At 32.6% G+C, this 14,039-nt stretch overlaps 2 protein-coding genes across 2 annotated transcripts; one reads left to right on the forward strand and one right to left on the reverse strand.

The window, feature by feature from the left end:
* Positions 1-344: 344 nt before the first annotated feature.
* Positions 345-2,337, forward strand: LOC11412480 (probable pectinesterase 67). Its single transcript, XM_003594679.3, has 5 exons — positions 345-574; positions 771-933; positions 1,436-1,642; positions 1,727-1,974; positions 2,113-2,337. Exons 1-5 carry the CDS (start codon positions 345-347, stop codon positions 2,264-2,266), a joined length of 1,002 nt encoding a protein of 333 aa, XP_003594727.2. The 3' UTR covers positions 2,267-2,337.
* Positions 2,338-4,123: 1,786 nt separating this feature from the next.
* On the reverse strand, positions 4,124-5,718 carry LOC11410216 (glycine-rich cell wall structural protein). Its single transcript, XM_039830425.1, has 2 exons — positions 4,513-5,718; positions 4,124-4,476 (listed from the first exon to the last, which is right to left on the reverse strand). The coding sequence occupies exons 1-2, from the start codon at positions 5,438-5,440 to the stop codon at positions 4,304-4,306; spliced, it is 1,101 nt and encodes a 366-aa protein (XP_039686359.1). The 5' UTR covers positions 5,441-5,718; the 3' UTR covers positions 4,124-4,303.
* Positions 5,719-14,039: the final 8,321 nt, after the last annotated feature.

Consider the following 14,039-nt stretch of genomic DNA (forward strand, 5'->3'; position numbering starts at 1 on the left):
AGTTACAAAAATAAAAACTTGCTAGATGCCTCAAAATAATAACAACTTTGCCTCGTACAACTAAAATGTCAAATTTCTGGATGTCCTCCAATATAGAGAGAACCGTAAAACCAACCCATATTCCTTTAATTTATTAACGCTCAATTTTACCTTCCTAACATTTTAACTCCAAAAATAAATTAAACTATTGTACTTATAAACCTCTCATTTCACTTGTGCCTCATCACACAAAATTAAACCACAAGAAACCTCAAAATCTAATTAACCACAAATTCTCAATAAGTCTCCAAAACATGGTTTCTTTTTCATCATCTTGTTTGTCTCTTTCTTTTTCAACATTCACAATGAAACTTCTCATTTTTATTTTGTTTTTTGTACCATATTGTGCTCTTGCCTTTGATGTAAAAACGGTCATAGACTCTCCTATGTTAACACAAAAGATAGGAACTAATCGCACTATTAAAGTTGATATCAATGGAAATGGAGAATTTAAATCAGTACAAGCTGCCATAGATTCAATTCCTGAAGGAAATTCTAATTGGGTCATCGTCCATATTAGAAAAGGAGTATATAGGTACAAATTTAATTATTATTACATACATATATTCATTAATTATTATCATTATTTTATTATTAATCATACATGTATTAATCAATCCATTAATATACATATGCTACTTATCAAGTTAATTCTATTGAGTCAAAAAGAAGTTAATTATATGATTAACTAATTAATTTATTGATTACATTTTGATTTTGATCATGTGAAGAGAAAAAGTGCACATACCAAAGAATAAGCGTTATATATTTATGAGAGGAAATGGAAGAGGAAAAACTGCCATTGTTTGGTCTGAAAGCTCCTCTGACAACATAGCTTCTGCCACCTTCAAAGTTGAAGCCCCCGATTTCATTGCCTTTGGAATTAGCTTCAAGGTAATATCATACTTTCTACTAATATTGTATACCATAAAATGTTGAATTACCAACAAAAATAATCAGAGAAGGAAGAAATTAAAATTATATCTAATTTTAACATCTCTAGCTAAGCTCCGCAACCGAATCAAATATATATTTTAGGAAAATGCTAACAAGTGTTCTTATGGTATTGTTTAAGCATACAAAAGTAGAAATTTTAACAATGGAAATTGTATAGTTATGACTTTGACATGTGTTTGACTTGTATTTTTAAGATAAAATTTTCTTTAGTGGATCCTTAAACAATATCCTTAGAGTGCTTGTTAGCAAGACCCTACATTTTAATCAATAATCTCTAATTTTTTTGCAGGTAATTTAACTTTTTCTAGCCATATACGACAATTCTTGATATCGTCGTCATTATTACTAGGGTTTTTCTATAATTATTTGTATTTGTATTTGATTGCTACTTATGAAAAGAAATAACATTTTCTATTTTTCCAATGTTGTTGCATTATAGAATGATGCACCTACAGGAGTTGCCTATACTTCACAAAATCAATCTGTGGCAGCATTTGTGGCAGCAGAGAAAGCTGCATTTTATCATTGTGCATTTTACAGTACACACAACACACTCTTTGATTACAAAGGTAGACATTACTATGAGTCTTGTTACATTCAAGGCTCCATTGATTTCATATTTGGTCGTGGCAGAACCATCTTCCAAGTGAGTTTATTGTCACATCTCTTTTATATATCATGACTTAATTTTCATAAATATTTATTAATGATTATGATTTTTCTTATGCAGAATTGTGAGATATTTGTGGTTGATGACAAAAGGATATCAATTCGTGGGTCAATTACAGCTGCAAATAGAGAAAATGAAAGTGAGATGAGTGGATTTATATTTATCAAAGGCAAAGTTTATGGCATTGGTGGTGTGTACTTAGGAAGGGCTAAAGGTCCTTATTCTAGGGTCATTTTTGCTAAGACATACCTCTCCAAAACCATTGTCCCAGAAGGATGGACCAATTGGAGTTATGATGGTAGCACTGAGTAAGAACATTATCATTTATCACCAATTCATTTGTTAATTAAATTTTTTCTAGTCTTTTCATGAAAAACCATTAGATTAATGTATACATTGTTGGTGAAAAATAATAATTAATTTTGGTTATTTGTTTTAAACTATAGACATCTTTACCATGCGGAGTATAAATGCCATGGACCTGGAGCCATAGCAGAGAAAAGAGCTTCTTGGTCAAGGCAACTTAGTGATGAAGAAGCTGCTCCATTTATATCTATTGATTACATTGATGGCAAGAATTGGTTACCAGCATGGCTATAATCATATCATCTTCTGCACAAACTCGGTCTCATATGGAATATGATCAAGAGTTGATCTTATTATAAACACACATTGTTATGGCACTATTTTCACTTTATAATATATACAGTAGATTTATCTAGCTAGTTTTTAGATAGAGTACTGCAAAGTTGTAAAAGAAAAAGACTAAGTATTATGTTTGCATTGTGTCTTCTTTCGCTTGTTAATATTACACAAAGTTGATTTAATTTGTATCAAATTAGAAACACGCCACTTCTGGTGTTTGTTGCTTATTATATTGTGAAATTTTTATATTAATGTCTCTTACGTGTTCATGCAAATTTAAATAGTGGTGAGCTAAAATTAATAGTGCTGCTAGTTCCATAAAGATATAAAAGAAAACATGTAATAATAATAATAACAATAATAATAATAAGGCTTAATATATCATTTGGTTCTTAACTTATTTTTGGTTTTTAATTTGATCCCCTAACTATAAAGTGTCTCAATTTGGTCCCATAAATTTTCTTCCATTTATCATTTTGGTCATTTCCGTTTGTTTTTTAATGTTTAATATTTTTTATATGTTTTCGATCGTTCGATTGCAGGTCCATTATATATACCACACTAAACCACCAACATCTAATTTTTTTTCTTTCTTCGTCTTCTTCCTTCCACCACTTCTTCATACAATATACAAAAAAAAAAAATTCAACATTTAACCAAAAATAAAACCCAACATTTTTACCATTTACACTTTCCAATTCTAAACATCACATTTTTACCATCAAAAAACCACCACAACAACACTGGGTTAGAATCAGAATTGAGCAGCAAAGTAGAACTCTAGAGCCTTGCTGCTGTTATCCTTAGGCGACTGATGAATGACCATTTAACCATTTTATTCAATACATCGTTTAATTTCAAGGCAAGCAGAATTATTGATGAAAACCTGAACTTGTTGTGTGTATATTGATGACTCTTGTTGCTGGAAACAACTCGAATAGCTATTCTTCTTCAATTTAGGGCAATTTAAATGGATAAATTATGTGTGTTTATATTATGTTTTTGTATAATTGATTCTGAATCAGTCCTTCTGTTCTTTTCAAAGCGTTACCTCATTAATATTATCCTTAATTTCGTTCAACCCAATTTACATATTATAGTAATATTAAAGGAGACAGTAAAAATGTCCAACAAAAAAAGATATTGTTAAGCAAAAAAAAAAGGGTTGAATCTATTCCTCTGTGTTGTTGTTGAATGAATAAGAATGAGAATTGATGATTGAAGAATGAATGAGTCAGAATGAGAATTAACATGATGATTCTAGGTTGTTGTTGTTGAGGAACAATGAGTCTTAATGATTGAAGAATGAATGAAATGGAGATGATGATGATTATGTGTCTGGTAGCAATGTCAAGGAGAAAAAAATAATTATGTTTTTTGTTTTTTATATTTCTCCAAGTTTTTTTGTTTTTTTGTTTTTTTTAAGGTTAATTGAAAATTGATGAAGATGATAGAAGAAGAAGATGAAAGAAGAACATAGGGAAGAAGATAGAGGAAAAAATTAGGTGTTTGTGATTCATTATAAGGTACAATAGATCCCTTCATGATCCAACAGTCTCCGTTTAACAAAAAAGATCAAAAGGTTAAAAATATGTGATTTAATAAGGTCTATTGTGGACCACCTATAAAGTTGGTTCACCTTAGACATTTAAGGTTAAAGACAAACGGAGAGGATCAAAAAGGTAAACGGCAGAAGATTTATCGGACTAAATTGAGACACTTTATTGTTAAGGGACCAAATTAAAAATCAAAAATAAGTTAAGGAACCAAACGATATATTAAGCCTAATAATAATATAGCACTAACAATCGATTGTAAAAAAAACTAAGATTGTAATTCATTAATATAATACTCGAAAAAACTTATGTGCATCCATGAAAGAGCTTTATATAATACTTGAAATTTTATTTAATTAATCTATTTTAAATCCGTGCATGTTACATCCATGACTCGAGCATTGTCAATATAAGTTATATTTTTAGGAATGCTAAATTAGAATCCGCCACCCTCGCCTCTGCCACCAGCACCTCCTCCTCCAAAACCTCCATGACCAACTCCTCCAACACCACCACCGACTCCTTCACCGCCACCTTTTCCGCCTCCATGACCTCCACCAAAGCCACCTCCAGCTCCACCACCACCTCCAATTCCACCACCAGAACCACCTCCTGCACCACCACCAAATCCACCTCCAGCACCACCTCCGACTCCCCCGCCTTCGTGGCCTCCACCAAATCCACCTCCGGCCCCACCTCCACCACCGACTCCTCCTCCAATGCCACCTCCGGCTCCTTCGCCTCCACCTTTGCCGACTCCGTGGCCTCCACCAAATCCTCCTCCAGCTCCACCACCACCTCCTACACCTCCACCTTTTTCACCACCACCACTGACTCCTCCTCCAATGCCACCACCAGTTCCTCCGTGCCCTCCACCAAAGCCACCTCCGGATCCACCACCTCCTCCAATTCCACCACCAGCACCACCTCCACCTATACCACCACCTTTTCCGCCTCCACCAGCACCTCCACCCGATCCGCCTCCTAGACCTCCACCTTTTCCACTACCACCTCCAAATCCACCACCTTCTCCTCCTCCATGGCCTCCACCAGCACCACCTCCAACTCCTCCACCTTTACCACCGCCAGCACCACCTCCAAATCCTCCGCCTTTTCCACCGCCACCTCCAAACCCACCACCTTCTCCTCCTCCATGGCCTCCACCAGCACCACCTCCAATACCACCTCCAAATCCTCCACCTTTTCCACCGCCACCTCCAACCCCACCACCTTCTCCTCCTCCATGGCCTCCACCAGCACCACCTCCAATACTACCACCTCCAAATCCTCCGCCTTTTCCACCGCCACCTCCGGCACCACCACCACCTCCAAAACCTCCGCCTTTTCCACCGCCACCTCCGGCACCACCACCACCTCCAAACCCGCCACCCACACCTCCTCCTATACCACCGCCATGTCTGCCTCCTTTTCCAAATCCACCTCCACCACCGAAACCACCACCTCCAATGCTTTCCATGGACTCTTCTTCTTTGAGTTTGCGACATTCTACTATACCTATCACCAACACCAACAACACAAAAAGTATTCCAACATGTTTATGTAATTTTGCCATCTTTCTGAATGAATTCTGACAATGAAAAAAGAAATGAAGCTAGTATATATGCTTTGGTTTAGTTATACTTGGGAAACCTAGCAAGGAGTGGTTATATTTATAGTGGTAAATCACAGTACGTGTAGTTGAGATCTCTTTCATTGTGATGTTGATGCTTTCTCAGAGTCTTCGTATCCAACATTGGACCTCAAAATTCAAACTTATGTGGAAAATTGAGAAAGAAATTTCGTACAACATTCAATGCGTGACACCTAACTGTCTAGATATACAAGAAACAATTTCTATATCTGCCGCCTTATAATGACTTGATTACATTAAATCTTAGTAATGGCATATATGAATTTGGAAGTGGTTAGAACAAGCTTCTGAATATTGGATCAATGACAAGTTCAAATATAAAATCAATTAATGTACTGATGGATCTAATCATAATTGCATTATATACTGGTAATGATCACTTGCATGAAAATTTTGCTACCGACATATTTTTCCTCATACTAAAAATGGGATAAAAAAAAATAGGTGCTATGTATCTATCTTTTATATATTGATCTATTACCAATGCATTTATATTTTTACCAACTATATAGACAAAATTAGAATATCAAAATTGTGCTTCTAATATCCGATTTTACCATCGCATTGAATATTAAAAAATGCTCTGAAGAATATGTTTGATAAACAAAGTTGTACTTCTAATATGAGTTTGTATGTACATTAAAGAGACTTCACTTTAATTTATTATCAGATTTTCGTTAATATTATCTCATGCATTAGGTTGTTCTAGAATTAGACTTTAGGGTGCTCTAATTTATTGTTGTTGTTTTATTCATCTTGATAAAAAATAAAAGGGTTGGTGTACCGGTACACTCAAATATGTTGGGTGTACCGTAGAATTTGCCAAAAAAAATTATGTGATTGTGTTCAATTTGCTTTCAAATGAGTGTTATGAACATTCTCTTTCTAACATTCTTTTAATAGATGAAACTCATGTGAATTCTACAATTTAAAAATGAATCTTGCATCTTCCTTCAAAGAAAAAATGAATCTTACATCAGGTGATGATATTCTATAATAGAGAAAGTTATTCTCACAAACTTGTGTCCAAATCTAAAATATTCAATAAAATAGGTTTTATTCTAATTTTTAAAATAAATTTAGGTGTCACTACCCAAAAAAAAAAAAAGGTGTAGACACTTTAGAGTGTAAAGTAAATACAATAAATATTCATTAATAGTAAGTACAACCACCTTTTGACAACTTTCTCTCTTATATTCATATTATCTTTTTATTCTCTCTCTTTCTTTTTCTCTCTCCATTGTTTTTAACCAATTAAAAGAGAGAGAAAAGAAATTGTTACAAAATTTATATCAAATAGTTGTTCAAATATCACTACTCTAATAATAATTGACAGTATAATATGTGTTGAAGATAAAGATATTGAGAATAGAGAAAGATAGATGCTCACAAGATTTAGGCATACACACAAAAAGAAAGGAAAAAAAGTATGTTTGTAACTTGATTTGAATTAATTACTTTCTCAGGTCTTATTTATAAGAAAAAGTTGACTTTTTAGATTCATTGAGTAATTAATGTACTTGGTATAAAATATAGACCAAATACATCATTTATGCAATGAATCAAAAAAGTCAAATGTTTCTTATAAATAGGACCAGAGGGAGTACTACCGAAACAAAAAACGAGACATGTTACCGGTCGGAGACATTGGTTAAGGAAGCCAAAAGAGAAAATTTTAAGTTGAAAAAAACACTTTGTTAAAAGAAAAAATTAAAAGAAACTTTTTAAATTTTCGATACATTGACCGTATAACAATATTAGTATATTTGATTCCTTAATCAGTGTCCATCATGTTGGCATTGGTTAACATATTCCATAAAAAAAAAAGTTATTTTTTGTGGTGGTTGGGAAAAAATATATTTAATATTGGTATAACATACGTTTCAATTTGATTTGCATTTTTTTAAGTGACAATTAGATTTTTTTTTTTTGTTTGCGTTAACCCTCCAGTTCCCAGAGAAAAGGGACCCACCATAGAGTAAGAATAGCTTTGTCAAGAATTGTTCCACCTAAAAATTAAATTTAAGTTCTCCTGAACGATTCATCTTTGATGAAGCTCATTTACTGCTTTGAGCTCACATGACTTACACCAAATCTCAACCGTTGAAATTAATAAATTTCACGGTCATGATAAAAAATTAGATATTCTGTTTCTGTTTCTATGACACTATGATAAAAAATTAGATATTCTGTTTCTGTTCTCTCAAAAATTAGATAAATAATCATGACACTATGAAAGTTGTAATTCTGTTTCTTCTCCAATGGGTGAGGAACAAGAGCGATGCACTGCTGCTTGAGATCCATTTCGTTACCAACAATCTCACTTCATTGGCTCCATATCTTCATTGCCTCAATACCTCATTATTCATTGTCTTCAATAAATCTCCCAATCGGACATCAAATAGATGAACAATTATGAGATTTGAATCAATTTTATCAATCCAAAGTAATTTCAAAAATTATTCTTCAATTAATCTTTTATATTACCCTTTTAGCGTTTCTTTTCATAACATGAATGGTTTTGATTACTTTATGCAAAACTAAGGCTTTGTTTGGGAGTTTGGATGGGAAGGGGAGAGAGCTTTGGGGATGGAAATATATAGAAAAAATGGACAAAAAATTCACATTTTCTGAAATAACAGTTTTTTAGAAAATGATAAAGTAGTATTTATGATTAATATACTTTTAATTTTAAGAATATTATAAAAACATAGATTGGATTTGAAAAATTCATATAAACCCTCCGTAACCCCCCAAAACCCTCCCGCAAATACAATTTTGGAGTTCCCCCAAATGATGGAGATTTTTTATTATGAGTAAAAAATTAACCTCCAAAGCTCTCTCCTCCCAATGTCTTCTATTTCTTCCACTTGCTCCTTCCTTTTTTCCAAAACCCTCCCCTCTCCTCCCCTCCCAACTCCCAAACAAAGCCTAAAGGTTGTGGTTGGTGTTGAGGAAATACTTTATGTTCATTAGAAAAGATTCACGATCAAGTCCATGAAGTGATGGAGATTTCTGATCGGCTAAAGGTTGTGATGGAAATTTCCGATGAGTATTGAGTATAGAGGTACGCTTGAGACAAACAAGTCCAGGAAGGGGGGGAAATATTGTATCGTGTGCCAATATCCAATTTTTTCGTCTTAACCGTAAGATTTATTAATTTGGTGTAAGTCTTGTGACTTACACGTGTCAACGGATCCTGACTATATATATATAGTTTTTATTAAAAAAAACTTTAGAGTGGAAAGTAAATAACAATAATTGTTCATCAATAAATTAATAATTGACATTATATAGATGTATTGAAGATAAAGATATTGATTTTGTCAAAAAAAATATAATAATAAAGATATTGATAATAGAAAACGTTAGGTGGTTGCAAGATTTAGGCACACATACAAAAAATGAAAAGAAAAAAAGTAGAAAAAGAAGAAGAATGAATGAATTTATTGTTATGTAATTTTAAAAATGATTAAATGATGTGTATATTTTTGTCCAAATAAATTTTAGCTAAATTGCAACTTTGTCTTCCTGTCTTATCACTCACAAAAATAACTCCATTTTTTTATATCAAACATTTTGATTCCTTAAATATCACATTTTTAGCAAATTTCATCTCAATTCAAATTTTTGGTCTCAAATGATATAAAATATTTAATAAATATGACATGTGATTTAAAATATTAAGCATTTTATCTTTTAAGTTGTTTTTTTCTTTGAAGAAATTAAAATGGAATTTCATTACTTACAAAACCTGACAATTGAAGCACAAGAAGTGCCTGAATACACAAAAGTCAAAAGAATTCTGCTCTTTACCCAAACGTTTCTGCTCATTTTCAAAGTAAATGATCAAAATGCTCCTACGTGAGTTAACTCACGCTAATGTTAAATTTACGAGAGTTAACTCACGCTGCGTGAGATAACTTAAGTCACGCAGGAAAAACACACTCAAAAACCCAGCATGAGTTAACTCACGCTGATTTTGTTTCAATATTTGCTTTTGTTTTGACGGTGAACTGCTATTATTTCTTTTTCCTTATTCCTTTGAAGCCTGATATTGAAATCAAACTTGAATAAACAAGGCATCGATCTATGGTGTTTCCTTCCTAGAACCTTCGATTCAAATTTCAAAATAAAATGTGAAATAATAAAAAAAAAAATAGAAGGAAAAAAGGTTGTTGTAATTACGATGCACATATCGAATACAAACCGAAACAAAGGTTTGATTTTCCTATATTACAGAATAATTTCCTTTTGTTTGTTTCCCTTCCTAATAATTTGATTTCTTTCATAGTTAAAGGCAATAACAAGATAACATAGGAAAATCGATTGCACTCTATGTGTTGATTAAACATAAAAAATAAACAGGACTTGAAGAAAGAAGTTTGTGTGACATCGTCCCAATTGAAAACAGTCATGATGAAGAAGTTTGTTGTTTTTCAGCAAGCGTGAATCCAAGTCAAAAGAATTACATCAACAGTCTGATAAAAGGAATAAAAGTTATGCAGAAGAGTTTTATTAGTAATTTAGTAGTATTTAGGCTTAAATGTTATTTTGGTCCCTTATGTATTTAATTGATATCGTTTTGTTCCCTTAAATAAAAAAAGATTGTTTGAGTATTTAAGTTTTTTTTAGTCTCGTTTTGGTCCCTTCTGTTAGGTTTCCGTTAGGGTTTAAAAAAAAGTTAACTCCAAAACACGTGTCACCTTGTCATTGGCTCTGCGGTTTTTTTTTTTACAAAACAAATATATATATATTTTTTAAAAGAAAGAAAACCCAAAGCCAATGACAAAGTGACACGTGTCACCCTTGTCATTGGTTCTGAGAATTTTTTTACAAAAAAATAAAATATATATTAAAAACTCAGAGTCAATGACAAGGTGACACGTGTCCACACTTAACGTTTTTTTATTAAACCTAACAGAAGGGACTAAAACGAGACTAAAAAAAAACTTAAAGTGCTCAAACAATATTTTTTTTAGTTAAGGGACCAAAGCGATACCAATTAAATACTTAAGAGACCAAAAGAGCATTTAAGTCTAGTATTTATTATTTCAGCCTAATTTTATTATTTGTTTGTTTTATTTTCAATTTGTTATTTTTAGGCTCATTAGAGTTTGTTATTTCCCTATTTAAGCTTAACAGTTATAGTCTAACTCAAAGAGGCATAACTTTTATTCAATCAATAATATTTTAGAGAGTTTTTCTCAATTTTTGGTGGATTTCGGAACCCTATTTTCACAAGTTCGTCGCTTGCGAACTTGTTCTTTTCAATCTAGATTTAACGTTTGCTAGCCTATGCTTCCGAGTGCGTCAAAAAGCAAAAAGAAGCTCATTACAAAAAGATCCCCAGACAATTAAGAGGATTTAAACACCACAAGTGATAGTTAAAAGCAAAAGCAGTGTTGTAGTTTGCTTTCATCCACCAGAAAGTTTGAAGCTTAATTTTGTCAAGCAATTGTTGTAACGATGACTCTTGTTGACGAAAAACCCGAGCATTTCTTTTTCCAGATTTCTCACACACATGAGAGCCAGATGAGATTAAAAAAGCCTAGACTTTCAAATTGGTAAAAATGATTTGCTACTTGCGCTGGTTGAACCATTATGAAGCCAAGCCAATGCAAAATGGCATCCTATATTTTCCCAAAATAGTCACAAGACAAGAATAAGTGATCAAGGTCTTCCATCGAAAATTTTAAGTTGTTATACATTTCGCGTTGAAAATTTTCGTTTAAATTTACAGTCTTACATTTTTTTCTATACAGTTTTATAATCTTAGAAAAGAAATAAAGATTTGATCGAAATGTAATCATCAAAAGAAGTTAAACAGTAAGTTTTGTATGGTCGTAAGATCGTAAGCTCAACTAGTAAACTACTTTAATCCTACAGAGCTCTCATAACTCAACTCATCTAAACTTTCTTTAATTTTTTATTTTATTATTTTGTTGAAAACGAAAAAGAAAAAGAAAACCTAAACATACGACTTTGTTACTCTAACTATTTAAAACATGAGTTATTTAAGAATTCTGCTCATTACCTAAATGGTTCCGCTCATTCTCAAAGTAAAAAGTCCAAAATACCCCTACGCATGTTAACATGCGCTGCTGTATTTTGTACCTATGTTAAGTCACGCTACGTGACTTAACTTGCGCTAGTGTATTCTGAACGTGAGTTAACTCACGCTAGTTGGCCGGTGTAGAATTGAAGAACAAACGTTTTTTGGTCTGTGGTCAGTTTTTCAACATTCAATCCACACGTTTTTAACACTATTTTACACGTTTTTTGACCACATTAATGATGTTTACAACCTATACTACCATTCCCACCTATAAATACCCCTCCATACTTCACTAATTCCTCACACCATATCACTTTCTCCCCCTCCTCACTCTCTCCCTCTATTTCTCTTCTTTCTTCTTTTTCAATATTCTCTTTGGGGGCAAAAATGTTCAATCTTCGTCAGGGTAAAATAATGAGTAGCCGACATGGGGAAGTGATCGACCCTTGGGATAAGTTTAAATTTGTTATTTCTTACTCCATAAACTTTTTACCGTGGGTAAAAAGATTTTTCTTGGGGTATAAAAAAACCAGATTTAAATTTAGCCCAAGGGTTGATGATGTATTTTCCCCATGAAGGCTGCTCATTATTTTACCCCATGAAGATTTTTCACTTTTTACCCTAAGAAGGAGAAAATAAGTAGTGAATTTGAATAAATTATTGTAAGAATTATTGTATTGTATGAATTATTAATAAAATGAGATATTGTTATATGCCTCAATTTTGTTCATTCCTTTTAATTTATATTTGCTTTTATATTCTAATTTTGTATTTAATTAATAAATATTAATTTATTCAAGTGCCAACGAAATGAGGTTCATTCCTTGACACTTAATACCTTCATCTAAATTAGCATAACAAGAATTTAATCTTTTCAAAGGAAAAACATGAACGCTGGGCGAAATGCTTGAGTCATGGTCGTTTGGCAAGTTTGAATTACCCCATTTCAGAGGTAAGACAATTGTTGTAGTTGGAGTGCACCTTACCCTAACTAATGACGATCTTCTGGAGGAATCAAGTTGTTGATGATATCTTCAGTTGATCTCAGCAACGTTACCCGCATATCGATCCAATGGAACATGTTGTGCTCCCAAAACATGCTCGTAACGTTTTCGTCGTTCTTTAACTCCACCCAAGTGAATGATACTCTCCCCTCGTCGAGCATTGGACGTTTATACCGAACGTATTCCACCCTCCTTGTGTCTCTGGGGTTGACTCCTTGGTTGAATTCATTCAGTTGATCCTTAAGACCTCTTAACGTTACATCAAGGCATTGAACCTTCCACCTCTGAGGTTCTCTGCCGTTGAATTCTGCATGAACGTCGACCCACCCGGCCATTGCTTCAAATCTACACAATAAGAAATTAAACACAATCAATGAAAAACTCATTCCAACATTTTATCAAACACTTGGAGTGCAAATTATACATAAACCCTAAAAATGATAACTACAACATAAACATGCAAACATCTAAGTAATTAAGCAATATTACTCATTTGCATGTAGCATTGGGTCATATCTTGCAAAAAAAAATAAAAATTAAACAAACCCTAAATCTAAAAAAATATAATCTAAGTGTAAAAAATCTAACATAGTATCTAAACATCATTACAATTAAGCACTATAAGTCATTTGCATGTAACATTCTATCATTTCTTGCAAAAAAATTAAAATTTTAACAAAACAATAAACCTAAAAAATTCTAGATTAAGTGAAAAAATCTATCATACCAACATAATTTAAGTGAAAAATTACTTGTTCTTGTTGTTGGAATGTTGGAGTGTTGTTTGATTTGAAGTTGAAGGAATTTTGGAGTTAGGTAATTTGAGAGAAAAATGAGATTTGTGTGTGTTGTTTGAAAATGAGGCAGAATGAGGCTCTGCCTGGGCTAATTACAGCACGTAGCGTGACTTAAGTTACGTTTATCTTATAACTAGCGCAACTTAAGTCACGCTACGCATGTTAACATGCGTAGGGGCATTTTGAACTTTTACTTTGGAATGAGCGGAACCATTTAGATAATGAGCAGAATTTGTTATTTAAAACATCCTAAACCGAGGAAGCAAAGGCCCAAGTCCACACTAAAACTTGAATGAATTATTAATTAATATTAGACTTAAATACACTTTTGATCATCTAACTATTTAAAAGTTATTATTTTGACCCCTAACAAAAAATTAATAATTTTCCCTCATAACTTTATAAAATATTACGTCCCTAATTATAGGATCCTTTTGAGAAATTATTTTGTCTCTTTTTATAAGACCCCTTTGTTATTTTCAAATATATTAATTAATTCTTTACCAACATACCCCTATTTATTTTATATTTTTTTCTTCAATCAGCATTAAATACTGCATTGAAAATATACACCAACTCTCTCTCTTAAAGGACAAATTTATAAAAACAATAGTAATTACACACAAATTTATTACTCCCTCCGTTTCATAATACTTGTCCAT

The sequence above is a fragment of the Medicago truncatula genome, chromosome 2 (assembly GCF_003473485.1).
Source record: "Medicago truncatula cultivar Jemalong A17 chromosome 2, MtrunA17r5.0-ANR, whole genome shotgun sequence".
Lineage (NCBI taxonomy): Eukaryota > Viridiplantae > Streptophyta > Magnoliopsida > Fabales > Fabaceae > Medicago > Medicago truncatula.

Bases quoted from the DNA above. Each gene is read 5' to 3' on its own strand.
- LOC11410216 (XM_039830425.1), bottom strand. From the start codon at position 5,440: ATGGCAAAATTACATAAACATGTTGGAATACTTTTTGTGTTGTTGGTG. The intron at 4,477-4,512 runs GTGGTGCTGGAG...GTGGTGCAGGAG, and splicing joins CGAAGGCGGGGGAGTCGGAG to GTGGTTCTGGTGGTGGAATT.
- LOC11412480 (XM_003594679.3), top strand. From the start codon at position 345: ATGAAACTTCTCATTTTTATTTTGTTTTTTGTACCATATTGTGCTCTT. The intron at 934-1,435 runs GTAATATCATAC...GTTGCATTATAG, and splicing joins CCTTTGGAATTAGCTTCAAG to AATGATGCACCTACAGGAGT. The intron at 1,975-2,112 runs GTAAGAACATTA...TTTAAACTATAG, and splicing joins AGTTATGATGGTAGCACTGA to ACATCTTTACCATGCGGAGT.